The sequence below is a fragment of the Salvelinus alpinus genome, chromosome 5, assembly GCF_045679555.1.
Source record: "Salvelinus alpinus chromosome 5, SLU_Salpinus.1, whole genome shotgun sequence".
In the NCBI taxonomy this organism is placed as follows: domain Eukaryota; kingdom Metazoa; phylum Chordata; class Actinopteri; order Salmoniformes; family Salmonidae; genus Salvelinus; species Salvelinus alpinus.
In genome coordinates, this window is record NC_092090.1 from 42,559,043 (window position 1) to 42,579,586 (window position 20,544).

At 45.2% G+C, this 20,544-nt stretch overlaps 1 protein-coding gene across 1 annotated transcript in view; it reads left to right on the top strand.

Annotated features, from left to right (window-relative positions):
• The window catches only part of LOC139576211 (T-cell immunomodulatory protein-like), a 123,021-nt gene that overhangs the window by 65,727 nt on the left and 36,750 nt on the right, over window positions 1-20,544 (top strand). The window contains exons 11-12 of the mRNA XM_071401993.1: window positions 13,875-14,025; window positions 15,739-15,847. Coding sequence (XP_071258094.1) covers window positions 13,875-14,025; window positions 15,739-15,847 — 260 coding nt within the window. The remainder of the gene's footprint in view (window positions 1-13,874; window positions 14,026-15,738; window positions 15,848-20,544) is intronic.

Consider the following 20,544-nt stretch of genomic DNA (forward strand, 5'->3'; position numbering starts at 1 on the left):
TGTTTTTGCTCAGTATAATATATAAAATGGTGTGTGTAGACAGTACGGACAGTATATGAATAGAAAAGGTGTAGTTAGCAGTAGTTAGGATGAGCCTTGACTAGAATGCTGTATTTACACTACCGTTCAAAAGTTTGGGGTCATTTAGAAATGTCCTTGTTTTTGAAAGAAAAGCAAAAAAAATTGTCCCTTTTAAAAGAACACCACATTGATCAGCAATATAGTGTAGACATTGTTAATGTTTGTAAATGACTATTGTAGCTTGAAACGGCTGATTTTTAATGGAATATCTACATAGGCGTACAAAGGCCCATTATCAGCAACCATCACTCCTGTGTTCCAATGGCACGTTGTGTTAGCTAATCCAAGATTATCATTTTAAAAGATTAATTGATAATTAGAAACCCCTTTTGCAATTATGTTCGCACAGCTGAAAACTGTTTTTCTGATTTAAAGAAGCAATAAAACTGGCCTTCTTTTAGACTAGTTGAGTATCTGGAGCATCAGCAATTGTGGGTTCAATTACAGCCTCAAAATGTTCAGAAACAAAGAACTTTCTTCTAAAACTTAACTTGTCAGTCTATACTTGTTCTGAGAAATGAAGGCTATTCCATGCGAGATATTGCCAAGAACCTGAAGATCTCGGACAACGCTGTGTTACTACTCCCTTCACAGAACAGCGTAAACTGGCTCTGACCAGAAGAGAAAGAGGAGTGCAATTTGAGGCTGGTAACTCAAATGAATGTATCCTCTGCAGCAGAGGTAACTCTGGGTCTTCCATTCCTGTGGCGGTCCTCATAAGAGCCAGTTTCATCATAGCGCTTGATGGTTTTTGCGACTGCACTTGAAGAACTTTCAAAGTTCTTTACATTTTCCATATTAATTGACCTTCATGTCTTCTAGTAATGATGGACTGTCGTTTCTCCATGCTTATTTAAGCTGTTCTAGCCATAATATGGACTTGGTCTTTTACAAAATAGGGCTATCTTCTGTATACCCCGCCTACCTTGTCACAACATGACTGATTGGCTCAAACGCATTAAGAAGGAAAGAAATTACACATTCCAGGTGACTACCTCATGAAGCTGGTTGAGAGAATGCCAAAAGTATGCAAAGCTGTCAAGGCAAAGGGTGGCTACTTTGAGAAAAATCTCAAAAAATAAATATATTTTCATTGGTTTCACACTTTTTTGGTTACTACATGATTCCATATGTGTTATTTCATGGTTTTGATGTCTTCACTATTATTCTACAAAGTAGAAAATAGTAAAAATTAAGAAAAACACTTTAATGAGTAGGTGTTCTAAAACTTTTGACTGTTAGTGTATTTTGCAACACTCGCGCAACGTGGTAGTTGTGGTTTGCATTTTACTCCCCAGAGTTAGTTTGCATTATGCATGTTTCTTTTAATCGCCGCCTCAGATGTCCTCTTCCTGTCTTATTACTCCCTGACAGCATCTGTCAGTGGCATCAAGGAGCAGGTAAATAGGCAGCCATTTTGAGGAATAGTGATTTCTTTTCAGCCCTCTCAATTGTGCACAGGGTTGAGAGTGTACAAGTATGCCACTTCCTGTTTTTCAGTACATACTAGCCTTTGTGGCATTGGTTTATACACACTTGAGACGTAATCTCCTACTAATGAGAGGATTGTGTACTTTGTAGAGTTCATGTTTTAGTAAAGATGATGAAAGACCTGTGTTTTCTCTGAAGAGTTAGGATATTTCTAGAGCGTCTAGGGGTCTATTTTTACATATGATTGGTTCTACCCAGGCAGTCCGCCCACCCACTCTCTCATACAGTGAAAGCAAGTGCCCCGCTGGGTAACACTTTCACACAGTTTCACGTGCAATGGTTTCCTTGCTTTATAATATAGCCCCCGCCAGGAGAAGAACATCACACCGCTTAGAACCGGAGGTGTGTGTTGCGATCTTGGAGGGTATTTCTAGAAAGAGAAAGGAGGTCACTAATGAAAATGGCTTACCCTCATTGCTATCTAACTCTAGGGAGCGCTCACTGGCAGAAGGGATAGCGAAAGAGATAGCAGACCACCGAAATCCATTAAGGAATGCTAATCATCATTAAAAGGGCAGCTTTATGATGTCAGGATATTTCATGTGATAGATGTGAGTTGTTTCAGTGAGGAAGACCGTACACTCTTCAGGGCGGTGGAGTGTGTGTATGTGTAAAAGAAGTCACACTAACACAGCAGACATGATCATTTGGTGCTCCTCACACTGTAGGTCAATGGCAGTCTGGCACAAAGTGTAGGCATAATCCATTTAAACCCTGACACTTGCAGTCTGCTTAAGTACTAACACGATCAGCGATTTAAATTGGTTTTTAATTAGGTATATCTTGCAATTGCTCTCACATCAAAGTAGCATACCCCGTTCTTGTCAGTGGGGCTATCGGTAAAACTAACCCTGACTCCACTTTTCCTGTGACCCGGTCAACATGTCTCTACCCCGCTTCTGTCTGACTGCCCTGCTTGTTATCCAATTAGTGTGCCCACCCTAATTTGGCTTGTCATAACAATGCAAATGAGGAAGGGAATCAAAGTCACAGCACATTGGTTTACTGCTTATCCTCATGGTGTGTGTGCATGGAGACTTAGACAATATGGAAAATCTATAATTGTTTTTTGTGATTCTGATTTACCAAACCCATACTGTTATAGCATGTAAACACCAAATCCACCCGTCAGTTACATCCAAACACACTGACCTTCCATTCCACTAGTACTATATCCACACGCACACACTGACCTTCCATTCCACTAGTACTATATCCACACGCACACACTGACCTTCCATTCCACTAGTACTATATCCACACACACACTAACTGACCTTCCATTCCACTAGTACTATATCCACACACACACTAACTGACCTTCCATTCCACTAGTACTATATCCACACACACACACTGACCTTCCATTACACTAGTACTATATCCACACACACACACTGACCTTCCATTCCACTAGTACTATATCCACACGCACACACTGACCTTCCATTCCACTAGTACTATATCCACACACACACTAACTGACCTTCCATTCCACTAGTACTATATCCACACGCACACACTGACCTTCCATTCCAGTAGTACTATATCCACACACACACACTGACCTTCCATTCCACTAGTACTACATCCACACACACACACACACACTGACCTTCCATTCCACTAGTACTATATCCACACGCACACACTGACCTTCCATTCCACTAGTACTATATCCACACACACACTGACCTTCCATTCCACTAGTACTATATCCACACGCACACACTGACCTTCCATTCCACTAGTACTATATCCACACACACACACACACACACTGACCTTCCATTACACTAGTACTATATCCACACACACACACACTGGCCTTCCATTCCACTAGTACTATATCCACACACACACACTGACCTTCCATTCCACTAGTACTATATCCACACACACACACACACACACACACACACACACACACACACACACACACACACACACACACACACACACACACACACACACACACACACACACACACACACACTGACCTTCCATTCCACTAGTACACACACACACACACACACTGACCTTCCATTCCACTAGTACTACACACACACACACACACACACACACACACACACACACACACTGACCTTCCATTCCACTAGTACTACACACACACACACACACACACACACACACACACACACACACACACACACACACACACTGACCTTCCATTCCACTAGTACTATATCCACATGCACACACTGACCTTCCATTCCACTAGTACTATATCTACATGCACACACTGACCTTCCATTCCACTAGTACTATATCCACACGCACACACTGACCTTCCATTCCACTAGTACTATATCCACACACACACACTGACCTTCCATTCCACTAGTACTATATCCACACGCACACACTGACCTTCCATTCCACTAGTACTATATCCACACGCACACACTGACCTTCCATTCCACTAGTACTATATCCACACACACACACACTGACCTTCCATTCCACTAGTACTATATCCACACGCACACACTGACCTTCCATTCCACTAGTACTATATCCACATGCACACACTGACCTTCCATTCCACTAGTACTATATCTACATGCACACACTGACCTTCCATTCCACTAGTACTATATCCACACGCACACACTGACCTTCCATTCCACTAGTACTATATCCACACACACACACTGACCTTCCATTCCACTAGTACTATATCCACACGCACACACTGACCTTCCATTCCACTAGTACTATATCCACACGCACACACTGACCTTCCATTCCACTAGTACTATATCCACACACACACACACTGACCTTCCATTCCACTAGTACTATATCCACACGCACACACTGACCTTCCATTCCACTAGTACTATATCCACACACACACACTGACCTTCCATTCCACTAGTACTATATCCACACGCACACACTGACCTTCCATTCCACTAGTACTATATCCACACACACACACTGACCTTCCATTCCACTAGTACTATATCCACACGCACACACTGACCTTCCATTCCACTAGTACTATATCCACACGCACACACCCATTCCACTAGTACTATATCCACACGCACACACTGACCTTCCATTCCACTAGTACTATATCCACACACACACACACTGACCTTCCATTCCACTAGTACTATATCCACACACACACACACACACTGACCTTCCATTCCACTAGTACTATATCCACACACACACACACACACACACTGACCTTCCATTCCACTAGTACTATATCCACACACACACACACACACACACTGACCTTCCATTCCACTAGTACTATATCCACACGCACACACTGACCTTCCATTCCACTAGTACTATATCCACACACACACACACACACTGACCTTCCATTCCACTAGTACTATATCCACATGCACACACTGACCTTCCATTCCACTAGTACTATATCCACACGCACACACTGACCTTCCATTACACTAGTACTATATCCACACGCACACACTGACCTTCCATTACACTAGTACTATATCCACACGCACACACTGACCTTCCATTCCACTAGTACTATATCCACACACACACACTGACCTTCCATTCCACTAGTACTATATCCACACACACACACTGACCTTCCATTCCACTAGTACTATATCCACACACACACACTGACCTTCCATTCCACTAGTACTATATCCACACACACACACACACTGACCTTCCATTCCACTAGTACTATATCCACACGCACACACTGACCTTCCATTCCACTAGTACTATATCCACACGCACACACTGACCTTCCATTCCACTAGTACTATATCCACACGCACACACTGACCTTCCATTCCACTAGTACTATATCCACACACACACACACACTGACCTTCCATTACACTAGTACTGTATCCACACACACACACACACACTGACCTTCCATTACACTAGTACTATATCCACACACACACACACACTGACCTTCCATTACACTAGTACTATATCCACACGCACACACTGACCTTCCATTCCACTAGTACTATATCCACACGCACACACTGACCTTCCATTCCACTAGTACTATATCCACACGCACACACTGACCTTCCATTCCACTAGTACTATATCCACACACACACACTGATCTTCCATTCCACTAGTACTATATCCACACACACACACTGACCTTCCATTCCACTAGTACTATATCCACACGCACACACTGACCTTCCATTCCACTAGTACTATATCCACACGCACACACTGACCTTCCATTCCACTAGTACTATATCCACACGCACACACTGACCTTCCATTCCACTAGTACTATATCCACACGCACACACTGACCTTCCATTCCACTAGTACTATATCCACACGCACACACTGACCTTCCATTCCACTAGTACTATATCCACACGCACACACTGACCTTCCATTCCACTAGTACTATATCCACACGCACACACTGACCTTCCATTCCACTAGTACTATATCCACACGCACACACTGACCTTCCATTCCACTAGTACTATATCCACACGCACACTGAGCCGTGGCTCTTTGTGGTGTTCTATCTGTATCCACCCCGACTGAGTCGTCAACCGCAAGCCATGGTGTTGCTAGGCAATGCCATTAAATCACATACGTGGGTAGCAAGACTAGGAAAGCAAGTTAGGCTTAGCCACAACCTGCTCATACCTCTGTAAAATAGAGATATTGTACATGTCATTTACGTTATCATGGACCTATAATCCCTGAGTCCTGTGAACAGAAGTGTGTTATTGTGACACTGACAGCACCGTAGGTTCTCCTGAACTGACCTTGGAAAGAGAGGAGGGTTGTCTGTCTGAGCCAGTGGGGGAGAGGTTATGAATGTTGATTTGGTTTAAGTTCACGGAAAGAGGTGGTAATGTTGACCTTGTCATAGACACTTGCTTTCCTTGAAAGAGGTTGCGCGCGTATGTTGACATGTGTAATGTTGTGCCCCTGACCTGGTCGAATGACAGGGCTGGTCTCTTCTCAGTAGACCAGCACTCTGACCATCATATGCGGTCTATGACTCTGACAGATAATGCCCTTATGCCGTTTGGTATGTCGGAGAGATAATGTTTGTGCACATCTCTCATCCCAACAACACTAGCATGACCCTTTCACGTTTTGTAATCTTTTTTCTTTATTGTAGATTTTAGGATATAGGCATACTCAGAAAACGGTATGCTCTCAAACAAAGAATCTATGTGTGGTTAGTGGTGTATTTAAATGGGTCAGTGTCCTTTAGATGAATAATCACAGGCTGGAGATCAGAGGGCACAGTGCTCAGGGAGTAGCAGGGAGAGGACCAGGAGGAGGAGGCTGAAGGTTGGACAGGGTAGGAGAAGGCACTAGGTGGACGGGCACTGAATATGTTATGGTGGAATGGGTAAGGACTGAATAGTATGCCATTCTAAGGGCTTGTCTGCTCTCTACCTCTCTGTCTCACTCACTCACATTATATCTGTGTCTCTCGCGTGTCTCTCTCTCTCGTGTGTTTCTCTCGCTCTCTCTCTCTCGTCTCTCTCTCTCTCTCTCTCTCTCTCGTGTCTCTCTCTCTCGTGTCTCTCTCTCTCTCTCTCTCTCAAGCAGCCTTAGGGGGAGGGATGGACAGACAGGAAGGAACTGAAGCCTCATCACTTTGCTTGTGTTTCAGTAGTGTTTGTCAGGAGTGATGGGAGTAGGGAGGACAAAAGAGAGAGACACATGATAATTACAATACTGAGAAGTGCCTCTTTATCAGAAGCTGTTTTTGTGAGTGCCTGAGGGTGTAACAGCTTCTTTCTGTCATTTTCAGCCTCTATGGATCCCCCAGCTCCCTCAAACTACACCCTCCTGCCTATATCTCTTGTTCTCTCTCTCTCTCTCTCTGTGTCTCTCTCTTTCTGTTTACCCCTCTTTCTCTCACACACATTCATTGACAGAAGTAGTTGGTCTTGCTGAGTTTCAATGACCGGTGAGTTCTCTTCCTCAGATGGGAGGGTGAACTACTGTCTGGGCTGTTAAACCCTCCCCTGGGATGGGTGTCCTCTCCCGACAGGCTGGGCTGGCTGGTGGATGGAGAAGAGGAGGAGGAGAGAGAGGTCAGGCAACAGGCATCCTGTCAGTCTGGCCTCTCAGAGGGTCCACAGTGGCCAATTAGTGAGGAGCCTGAGAGTGCTTTGGCACGGCAGGTTCCCGGCCAGGACTCACACCCGCATTATAGGGGACGGGGCTCTGTGTCTGATATAACATGCCCAGTGCTGAGCCCTTTAGCTCACATAGACGCACACCCAGTCGAAGAGTTACACATCTGTCTAAAACCTGTTACCTGATCTCCGATCTGTTTACTCTTGCTAATGAGAGTGGATCAGAGACGTCTTTAATATGGATTCTGTGCATTTCAGTGATTTTGTCTGGATCTTTCCGCGTCCACAGCCTACAGGGTGCTGATGACAGCTAAAATGCTTCTTCCCTCGGTGAAACACTGCTGTGCTGAGTGGTGAAGTGGGTATTTGATGTTCAGGGTTTTCTATTACTCCGAGGGTCTGTCTACAATCTCCAGTTGTGTCCTGTGTGATTTCACTCTTCAGTGTCAGTCTCATTGCAGAAGTAGTTTGCTGAGAGGGTATTTGTTGCCTTGTATGGCCGATTCCACGCCAGCGTAGGCGGAATTTTTTTGGGGGGATAAGTACTTTTGAGATATTAATATTCATTGTTTTAATGTTGAATAAATGAATGTGAAAATGTGTATTTCAGAATCTAGACATACCCCATATTATGAGGAGTATAATGACACCAAGATGTTGTCTGTATCATGTACGGTTCACAGATCATAGGGTCTTACAGGATGCATGTACATGTCTAAAAAGGGCCTAAAATGGCCACTTTCATGTTTTTTTTTCTCACAAATGGTTTGTGATACAAATGTAAAAAGCACGTCAAACGTCCTTCCTCCCAATGACGTTTCTATGTGAAAATTGCCAGAACAAACTGAGATAACAAAATGATTCATTGGGTGGAAGGAGGTCTGGAATCGCCCAAACTCCATCCTGGGGCCCAACCTGGGTGCACGTTTTGGTTTTAGCCCTAGCACTACACAGCTGATTCAGTGACAAACTCATCATCAAGCATTGGTTATTTGAATCAGCTGTGTTGTGCTAGGGCAAAAACCAAAACGTACAGTGCATTCGGAAAGTATTCAGACCCCTTGACTTTTTCCACATTTTGTTACATTACAAACTTATTCTAAAAGGGATTGAATCGTTTTTTCCCCCCTCATCAATCTACACGCAATACCCCATTTTTATTTTATTTAACTTTTATTTAACACGGCAAGTCAGTTAAGAACAAATTCTTATTTACAATGACGGCCTAGGAACAGGGTTAACTGGGTTAACTGCCTTGTTCAGGGGCAGAACGACAGATTTTTACCTTTTCAGCTCTGGGATTTGATCTAGCAACCTTTCGGTTACTAGTCCAACGCTCTAACCACTAGGCTACCAGCCGCCCCTAATGACAAAGCAAAAACAGTTTTTTAGAAATGTTTGCAAATGTATAAAAAATAAAAAGCTGAAATATTACATTTACATAACTATTCAGACCCTTTTACTCAGTACTTTGTTGAAGCACATTTGGTAGCGATTACTGCCTTGAGTCTTCTTGTGTATGACGCTACAAGCTTGGCACCTATATTTGGGGAGTTTCTCACATTCTTCTCTGCAGATCCTCTCAAGCTCTGTCAGGTTGGACAGGGACGTCGCTGCACAGCTATTTTCAGGTCTCTCCAGAGATGTTCGATCCGGCCTCAGGCTGGGCCACTCAAGGACATTCAGAGACTTGTCCCAAAGCCACTCCTGCGTTGTCTTGGCTGTGTGCTTAGGGTCGTTGTCCTGTTGGATAGGGAAGTTTTCTCCCAGTCTGAGGTCCTGAGCTCTCTGAAGCAGATTTTTGTCAAGGATCTCTCTGTACTCTGCTCCGTTCATCTTTCCCTCGACCCTGACAAGCATCCCAGTCCCTGCAGCTCAAAAACATCCCCCACAGCATGATGCTGCTACCACCATGCTTTACCGTAGAGATGGTGGCAAGTTTCCTCCAAACATGGCGCTTGGCATTCAAGCCAAAAAGTTTAGCCTTAGTTTCATCAGACCAGAGAATCTTGTTTCTCATGGTCTGATAGTCCTTTAGGTACCTTTTGGCAAACTCCAAGCGGACTGTCATGTGCCTTTTACTGAGGAATGACTTCCATCTGGCCTGATTTCTGGCCTGATTGGTAGAGTGCTGCAGAGATGGTTGTCCTTCTGGAAGGTTCTCCCATCTCCACAGAGGAACTCTGGAGCTCTGTCAGAGTGACCATCGGGTTTTTGGTCACCTCCCTGACCAAGGCCCTTCTCCCCCGATTGCTCAGTTTGGCCAGGTGGCCAGCTCTAGGAAGAGTCTTGGTGGTACCAAACTTCTTCCATTTAAGAATGATGGAGGCCACTGTGTTCTTGGTGTCCTTCAATGCTGCAGAAATGTTTTGGTACCCTTCCCCAGATCTGTGCCTCGACACAATCCTGTCTCGGAGCTCTACGGACAATTCCTTCGACCTCATGGCCTGGTTTTTGCTCTGACATGCACTGTCAACTGTGGGACCTTTTATATAGACGGTTGTGTGCCTTTCCAAATCATGTCAATCAATTGAATTCACCACAGGTGGCCTCCAAGTTGTAGAAACATCTCAAGGATGATTAATGAGAACAGGATGCACCTGAGCTCAATTTCAAGTCTCATAGCAAAGGATCTGAATACTTATTTAAATACGGTATCTGTTTTAAAAAATATATATATATTTGCAAGCATTTCTTAAAAACCTGTTTTCGCGTTGTCGTTATGGGGTATTGTGGGTAGATTGTGGATTTCTGTATTTTTAAGAATATTTCTGTTATGTAACAAAATGTGGAAAAAGGGAAAGAACTTTCAGAATGCACTGTACACCCAGGGCAGGACCGAGTTTGGGAAAGCCAGGTCAATAGTATGTAATACTATTGAATTTCTGTCATCGTAAGTAATTGTGGAGGGTTGAGAAGTACATTCAATTTGATGGAGCTCGTACCAGTGTGACTGCAGTTGAATTATTCTGCTGCAGTTAATCATTTAACTTGGTGGAGAGCAAGACTTGTGTACTGCATCTCTGTCTGTTTACCTCTGTGTGAGCTTTGGTGTGAGTACTTCTGTGTGTGTCTCTGTTTAGTGAGTGTGAGAGTGTGTGTGTGTTTCTGAATGAGCTTTTGGAGCTGACTCGTTGGGTGTGATCACGTGTTCTGCTCTGTTTGCCACACAGACAAGACTTGGAGGCTCTAGAATCTAGGTGTGTGTGTGTGTGTGTGTTCGCTTCTGTGTGTTTGTGTTAGGGTGCTCTAGTGTATCCTACCTAGATGATTTGTAATACACTCAGGCTATTGCCCTTTATCAGTGATGCTAGCACCTCTCCTGACCTTGTGCTCATCACAGCCCTCACATCCCCTGTGGAGCGAGACTGGCTTTTCAGAAGACAAAAAGGCCTAGAGAGAGAGAGAGAGAGAACACACACACGCACACAGCGGTGAATAACAATGGGTGCTATCTCTAAGGTTCAGCCTGAAAGTCTTAAATGTCAGCATCACTCCTGTGTTGCAACACGTTCTAGGGCAATCGTTAGCTGCACAGAGGAGATCGATAAACACAGGCATCAGTTCGATTGAGATGTGGGGCTGATTATGAGGCGGACACCCAATCAAAGACAGAATCTTAGTACTTTCATCCATCCAGTTGAGAATAGATATTACTGATTTGAGTGTCCTCCCAGGGAAATCTCTTTCTGACAGAGTGCTGATTGTATTTACCCAGGAGGCGGTTCTAGGACGTAGTTTGGGCTTGATGTTGTTGACCACTTCAAGCTAGAAGGAATCCTTATCTCCAACAGGCCTGTGGACGGACAAGACGCTGTGTGTGTATTTAGTTAGCTGTGGAATGATGTTTGTCCACAGGAGTGTGTGTTGCAACACTCCTCTCTGCAGGGCTGTGTGCCCAACCCTGGAGGCTGGCCACTGGGGGCATTCACTCAGACTGGCATCCACAGGGGAGAATTGCAGACCATTGTCTGCCTATCCAATTTGGAATAAGGACAAAAAATATCCTTTGTTGTTCGGCTTTTACAGCCAAAAGATCCTCAACCACATTTCTAATCCTGTCTCAGGTGTGAGATTCTGTTGAGCTGCACACTACATGGTTCATTCAGATGTACATTGAACTGTTCATTTGAATGAAGGCTCTGATTTGCCAAATTCATAAGGGCATGTGGTAGCGCTCCAGAGTGGCATTAGTTCGACTTAATCATGCCACACATTGTGGTTGGCACTTATGACCAATTTGTGACTTCAATCTGTGTCCAGACAGTGCCTTGTATTGCCCAGACTTCCTTAGTAAACATCTAATATTAATAAAAAGTTCTGGATGGTTATTCTCACAACTAAAGGCTAGTGGTGTGTGTTGGATCCGGCCATGCGGCTGGAGAGAAATGCCAATGTCCATATTGACATGACCAGACAAGTCAAAAACAAACCTTCCCTACATGTGTAATTTCACCTATCCTTCCAATCCCTTACAAAGTGCCAGGGCGGCATAGCATGATGCCTGTCCTCAAATTGTCTTCACGTGATTTCATCCAGCCGCCTGGAACACGATCCACCAGATGGAGTTTTTAATTGAACCCTGGTAGACGAAGGCTCCGCACTGGAAGTACAGCAGGTTGTCATTTCAACACCTTAGTCTCAACGTCCTCCCAGTTTGATAGAAGCTGGGCTTTTTGTTATGTTAAAATGAGTATGCAGACGTGTGTCCTGGTGGGAGAAGAGAGGGACGGAGAATATAGGGAATGTGTGAGTTTGTCCTCTGGCTTCATAATGTGGAAGGACATGCTTTTGTGTGTGTTGGAGTTGGAGACTGTCTCCATTTCCTAGTTTGTTTATCTCTCCATCTTGCTAGGCGATGTGGTGAGCATACCAATGGAACCTCGTTGCAGTGTGACATTTCTCAGTCTTTCAGCGACACACAAAGATGGAAACACATTCTCACTCATACCTTGTCTCTCTCAAAACCCCCACACACACACACACACACACACAAGCCGTCCTCAAGGGTGAGAGTTTCTATCAGCCTCATAGCCGCCGGTTCTCTCCACCACAACGCTCCCTTCAGTGCTCAAGACGGCTGCAGTCAGAAAAGAGAGAGGGAGAGAGAATGGAATGAAAAGACAGGCGGAAAAAGAGAACATTTTCACGCTGATTCTATTTTTAGACTTGCTCCGTTTCGACACTCAGGATAAGATCTGAAGACGTATACACGGGCTAACGTCTCGACAGAAATGAGTACAGGAAGAAAGAAAGTGACGAAAAAAACACCTCAAACAAATGTTGGAAAATGGAAGCTTTGCAACCAAACTTTTCCATTTCCCTGTTCAATACATTCTGGAGTTCTAACCCTCCCCCGTTCAAATGGATTGAAACAAGTCGTATGTTTCTTTCTCCGTTGTGGACACGGCTACTAATTGCCTATTAGCTGAGTATTTTCTGCACAGGTCTCTGTTGTATCGTTGCTCCCTTTCACTAGTCCAGGGGTGTCAAACGTACGGCCCAATCCGGTCCGCGGGTGGTTTGAGTAAAACATTTAATAAAGAAATAAAATACAATAAAAAAAAATATATTAAAAATCAATATACTTTAAAATAACTAAAACCAAATGGGAACTGTGTAGGAATGAAAATGGACCTACATTTATACAGTTTCTTGACTGTGTCTAGCTTGCTAAAAATCACCAAAATGAAAGTTAGACAGCCGGGGAGTATCAAAACTCCCAAAATGAGGGATAGAGGACTAATTTTACCAGATTTTTACGTAGAGCAAATATAACTAATTTTCAGTGTGACCCTCCGGACCTCGGTGAAGACCGAATGCAGCCCCGCGGGCAAAAAGTGTTTGACAACCCTGCTCTAGTCAATTTTCAGCTATGTTTTAATTATGTTGTAGCATCTTTCGACGAGTACCTACCTCTGTTGTTTTGTCCGTCCTTGTCTGTGTCCGTGTCCGTGTGTGTGTGTGTGTGTGTGTGTGTGTGTGTGTGTGTGTGTGTGTGTGTGTGTGTGTGTGTGTGTGTGTGTGTGTGTGTGTGTGTGTGTGTGTGTGTGTGTGTGTGTGTGTGTGTGTGTGTGTGCGTGCGTGTACAGTATCCATCGATTAACGCATGATGTGTTTGTACAGTCCCTAACAGCATCTCCTCCTCTCTCCTCTGTGTTGTAGTGGCCAGCAGGCCTTCCTTCTGGAGAATGTTCCGTGTGACAACGCCAGCTGTAAGGATGTGGGCCGCATGTTCCGTGTCCACTGGGACCAGTCTGACCTGGGGGCCATCCCCGGGGCCGCCGTCGCCACCTTCTTCGACATCTATGAGGATGTGAGTACATCCCCCTATCTCTCTCTCTCTCTCTCTCTCGCTCTCACTCTCTCCCTCTCGCTTCCCCCTGCCACCTTATTTGACATCTATGAGGATGTGAGTACATCCTCCTATCTCTCGCTCTCACTCTCACTCTCTCCCTCTCGCTTCCCCCTGCCACCTTATTTGACATCTATGAGGATGTGAGCACATCCCCCTATCCCATTCTATTCCTCTCCTCCTCTCTCTCTCTCTCTCTCGCTTTCTTTCTCTCTAATTAGCCCAGGCTCCTGTCTTTACGCCTCGACACTGTAACACAAACAAGGGCTCTGCTCATTTAAAGGAAGACCACTGGTGACCTCGGGCTCTCGCGTCTCATCATTAACCAATTAACCAGCAGCAGAGCTGTTACTACACCAGCTGTGACTGGGAGACTGGCAGACTGGCCACTCTCAATGACTTTAGTATTGCCGTTTTTTCACTCTGTCTTGTAGTCTAGATCCCACCAGCAGCTGTGTTTACTGCTGTGGATAGGTCAGGTTAGGTCACCCTGACCTTCATCCAAGTTTGTCATGTAGTCTCATTTACATCATCGCAGAGCAGGGTTTAGTGGGATTTTGTTTCAATTTGTATGACAACCTCCACAAAGTCCAAGTTTGAATGGCACAGAAATCCATTGGGGAGTGTTTTCATTTTGTCTGCAAGAATTTACTCTTTGTGTCTTCTAGTATGTGTCTTCTAGTATGGTTAGTCTTGTTAATTGTCCTGTTTGTGGGTGGCTCTGGATCCTCTTTTGTCACCAGTCTCCCTGAGAGGCTTCAGCGGCGGTAGCGACATGAGGCTGGAAATGGCGCGCTCATGAGGCACTCTCTCCCACGCTGGCAAGCAGATTACGGCAGCTTCTCTCTTTCCTAATCCCACTCTGGGCCGACGGAAGGGTGTGCCAAGATGAGCTTGTCACTGCAGGGCACAACTAGCGCAGGATGCCAGCCCGGCCCTGGCACAGTGAAGCGACAGGGCCTGACAGACAGAGCACGGTCATTGTCCCCTTAGGAGCCCAATCAGCTCACAGCACAGCCCCCCTCTGAGATGAGATGTGTGCGGTCGAGAGGTGTAGATAAGACGGGTTGGGCCCATCAGCTCTTCAGGAGATTTGGAGAGTGAGATCTGCTGCATCTCAAATCTGGTTGTCTTTAAAAAAATCTTTAAACAGACACGTAGCTTTCATCCTGACCAAGATTCACCATCTGGGACAGCTTACGTCTTATTTAGTCAAAGTTTTCCTCCACTCCTCCCTCCCCATCCTTCTTCCTGAGAGCTCTGTCTCGCTCTGACTTAACCCATCACCGCCTGCCTCCCGGCATCCCTCTCTTTCATTACCACATCCAAGATGGCCTTGCCTGCTTAGAGTTTACATAATCAATGTGTTTGTTTTGGCTGTGTGATTTATTTATGATATGTATTTTAGTGCGATATGCCCTGTCTCCTCGTTTCCGTGGAGGGAGTAGTTATCCATCTCTATATCTATATTCCACTCCCGTCTCTGGGAGTTGGCTCATTTTCTCTGTAATTCCCTGACAAAGAGTGTGAGAGGAGTGCAGATAACTGCTGTAATGGAGGATCTGTTCTCTATCCATAACGGGGATGAAGTGGTACATCAGAAGAGACCATCAAAGAAAGCTTTGCCTCCATTTCCTTTTTGTTCGTCATGTATTACCATTTTGTCATTTGCAGGGAATATTGGATATGATCGTGCTCAGCAAAGAGGAGGGGAGAGAGGGCTTCGCCATCCACGCTTTGAAGAACAACTTTGAAGCCGACGCGTACTTCGTCAAAGTGATTGGTGAGTCGGAACTTCTCACCTTCTGCAGGTAGCGCGTGTGTGTGTGTGTGTGTGTGTGTGTGTGCGTGCATGAGTCCATGTCTGTGAACATGCACGTTTGTATGCGTGCTTTGTATTCCTTTTCTGTGCACGCGCCTTTTGTTTTTCTCCAGTTCTGTTTAGACTCGACAGTTCTGTTTGAAAACTGTATGTAGATACTGTAGATAGATAATGTAGATCTCCCCTTTTTCATCACCGCATAATTTTATGCACTCCTCTCAAGCATTAGGCCGAAGAAGAGCACATGAGGTTTTTATATCGGACTGTTTTCAGGATATCACAAGAACATCCTTATTCCCTGAGACTAGAGTCGGCGGCGGTGTATACGCTCTGATGACTGCAGGCTACATCCCTATTAGTTTGCATTAGACAACAGCACACGCATCAATACAAACACGAATGACTGCAGGGCATGCATCTCCCGGCATCCTTTGGGTGTTTTAACTGAACTCCTCACCTCATTCCTCTGTGTGGCTCCCCTCCCCAGCCTAGAAGAAAGAGTAGCAGTGTGGCTGTAGTGGTGGCTGACATTTGGGAAGCTGACATTTTGAAAAACGGAAAGTGTCCACTAAAAAGCTACTTTCATGCCATTTAATCCCGCCTGCTGGGTTTTAATTAAAGGCGAAGCAGTTATTTCCTTCTCCTTCATTCTCTCGTCCCATCTCTCCCTCCACAGCCCCACTGGTGGGCTGCTTTAGTTTGTGAGCTATGACTGCTCCTCTGCCTATAACGTCAGGCCCAGACGCGGAGACACTCCCACATTTGCACACATACACAAACTTTCACATGTACACTCCCCTCGTCTCACACGACTGACCCCAGTAGGATTTGTCCTCTTCTTTTTTCGGAGCTGTTGGTTGTTTCTCTTCAGTAAAGCACTGGTAGATCAGCAGTGTGCTGAAGTCGTCAAGTGGCCGGAGAGGGAGCAAGCACTCTGGTAATTAACTACGAATGGCAAACTACTGCCTGTGCCCTCTTGCTCCTGCTGTGGCGTACAGTACGCGTCAAGTAGCACACTGAGTAGTGCGTGCTCGCGCGCCTCTGACGGCGCACGCCGGGAACCCAGAGAGACGAGCTCTGTCCTCCTATTGCTCTAACAAAGTCCTCCCATCTGCAAGAGCGCTCGGAGCAGCATGGATATCCTCCCTTTACAAGCCAGTCTTGGTGTCACACAATAACCCACTGGTGGGCATGCAGAACAAACTCTGCTGTCTCACAGTTCAGCTGTGACTGTTTGAAACGCGAGTCGCGTCTTCCTTCCCTCCAGCCCTCAGCATGAAGAAAGCCTGTGAACGTAGTAATGGGGGAGGTGTTTGGAAGGATTATGGGTAGATAAACTGTGTGTGCAGTGAAAAGATGGGCTGGGGTTCACTCACACTCTGACTGTGTTGTTGTGGTGTTCAGAGGGATGGTGTCAGGGGGTTAGAGAGGGAGGGAATGGGAACAGATGAGGGATTTCAGGTTGGGATTGATTGACAGACTTGCCAGTGTTGGACATTGAAGGTGGGCATTGATGGAGGAAGAGCAGGTGATTCATCTGGCCCTAATGGAAGTACAGTAAGGACAACAGTCTCTGGGGTTCTACCAACATGCAATCAATAATGGATGGGGTGTTTCTGCCAAGTCCATAGGGTGACTTTTGACAAGGCTCAGACTCGAGCAACCCCACCCTCCTCCCCTTGTTGGTGTGTTGTACGTCAGGTGGTGACAGGAGCTGTTTTCCGCCGGCTTCAGATCCCCTGAGCTCTTATCGAGCGGCCTCACTGTGGTATTGACTTTAAGTCTGGGTCACTCACAGGATGAAATTATAAGATAAAGGCCCACGGTGGGACCCAGAGACACAGCTAATTGCTGCATTCAGCGCCCAGCCTAGGCCCAGCATTGATCTTTTTAAACTCATCTTCAAACTGCACCCGCCTCTGGTTCCTGAGGCTCCGGTGCTATTATGGTTAACGTGCCGGCGCTCGGTAGCTCGCTGCAGAGTCCGACTGATATGCTTTTGTCTCCATTGCACCGATGACACTCTTTTATTTGCCTATAACAGGGTATATATAACAGGGTATATATAATATATATACAGTGGGGAGAACAAGTATTTGATACACTGCCGATTTTGCAGGTTTTCCTACTTACAAAGCATGTAGAGGTCTGTAATTTTTATCATAGGTACACTTCAACTATGAGAGACGGAATCTAAAACAAAAATCCATAAAATCACATTGTATGATTTTTAAATAATTAATTTGCATTTTATTGCATGACATAAGTATTTGATACATCAGAAAAGCAGAACTTAATATTTGGTACAGAAACCTTTGTTTGCAATTACAGAGATCATACGTTTCCTGTAGTTCTTGACTAGGTTTGCACACACTGCAGCAGGGATTTTGGCCCACTCCTCCCTACAGATCTTCTCCAGATCCTTCAGGTTTCGGGGCTGTCGCTGGGCAATACGGACTTTCAGCTCCCTCCAAAGATTTTCTATTGGGTTCAGGTCTGGAGACTGGCTAGGCCACTCCAGGACCTTGAGATGCTTCTTACGGAGCCACTCCTTAGTTGCCATGGCTGTGTGCTTCGTGTCGTTGTCATGCTGGAAGACCCAGCCACGACCCATCTTCAATGCTCTTACTGAGGGAAGGAGGTTGTTGGCCAAGATCTCGCGATACATGGCCCCATCCATCCTCCCCTCAATACGGTGCAGTCGTCCTGTCCCCTTTGCAGAAAAGCATCCCCAAAGAATGATGTTTCCACCTCCATGCTTCACGGTTGGGATGGTGTTCTTGGGGTTGTACTCATACTTCTTCTTCCTCCAAACATGGCGAGTGGAGTTAGACCAAAAAGCTCTATTTTTGTCTCATCAGACCACATGACCTTCTCCCATTCCTCCTCTGGATCATCCAGATGGTCATTGGCAAACTTCAGACAGGCCTGGACATGCACTGGCTTAAGCAGGGGGACCTTGCGTGCGCTGCAGGATTTTAATCCATGACGGCGTAGTGTGTTACTAATGGTTTTCTTTGAGACTGTGGTCCCAGCTCTCTTCAGGTCATTGACCAGGTCCTGCCGTGTAGTTCTGGGCTGATCCCTCACCTTCCTCATGATCATTGATGCCCCACGAGGTGAAATCTTGCATGGAGCCCCAGACCGAGGGTGATTGACCGTCATCTTGAACTTCTTCCATTTTCTAATAATTGTGCCAACAGTTGTTTCCTTCTCACCAAGCTGCTTGCCTATTGTCCTGTAGCCCATCCCAGCCTTGTGCAGGTCTACAATTTTATCCCTGATGTCCTTACACAGCTCTCTGGTCTTGGCCATTGTGGAGAGGTTGGAATCTGTTTGATTGAGTGTGTGGACAGGTGTCTTTTATACAGGTAACGAGTTCAAACAGGTGCAGTTAATACAGGTAATGAGTGGAGAACAGGAGGGCTTCTTAAAGAAAAACTAACAGGTCTGTGAGAGCCGGAATTCTTACTGGTTGGTAGGTGATCAAATACTTATGTCATGCAATAAAATGCAAATTAATTATTTAAAAATCATACAATGTGATTTTCTGGATTTTTGTTTTAGATTCCGTCTCTCACAGTTGAAGTGTACCTATGATAAAAATTACAGACCTCTACATGCTTTGTAAGTAGGAAAACCTGCAAAATCGGCAGTGTATCAAATACTTGTTCTCCCCACTGTATATATATTAAAAATGTTACTCCCCTTTTTCTCTCCAATTTCGATCTTGTCTCATCGCTGCAACTCCCTAAAGGGCTCGGGAGGCGAAGGTAGAGTCGTGCGTCTTCCCGAAACATGACCCGCCAAACCGGGCTTTTTAACACCCGCTCGCTTAACCCGGAAGCCAGCCGCACCAATGTGTCGGAGGAAACACAGTTCACCTGACGACCGAGGTCAGCCTGCAGGCGCCCGGCCCGCCACAAAGAGTAATTAGAGCGCGATGAGCCAAGTAAAGCCGCACCAGCCAAACCCTCCCCAAACCCTGACGACGACGGGTCAATTGTGACTAGCCCTATGGGACTCCTGGTCACGGCCGGTTGTGATACAGCTCGGGATCGAACCTGGGTCTGTAGTGATGCCTCTAGCACTGTGATGCAGTGACTTACACCGCTGCACCACTCGGTAGGCCCTATTTCTATTTTATTTCAATGTTTTTATGAATTTCGCTCGCAACAACAGAATGAACTACTATTCCTATGGTAAAGAAGAGGATAATATTTCTAATGGTGTCAACTTCATTTCTCAACTCCTAATTTTGAGCAAGTTACACTAGTATCTGACATAGGCTTTGAAAAAGCACCGGTGAGTAGGCTACCAGTGCCGCTGGCTGCTGGTAAGCTTTCTTGACATGGACATACAGTACCAGTCCAAAAATTGGACACCTAGTCATTCCAGGGTTTTTCTTTATTTTTACTCTTTTCTATATTGTAGAAAAATAGTGAAGACATCAAAACTATGAAATTACATATGGAATCATGTAGTAACCAAAAAAGTGTTAATTTGTGGAATTTCTTTCCTTAATGCATTTGGGCCAGTCAGTTGTGTTGTGACAAGGTAGGGTTGGTATACAGAAGATAGCCCTATTTGGTAAAAGACCAAGTCCATATTATGGCAAGAACAGCTCAAATAAGCAAAGAGAAATTACAGTCCATCAT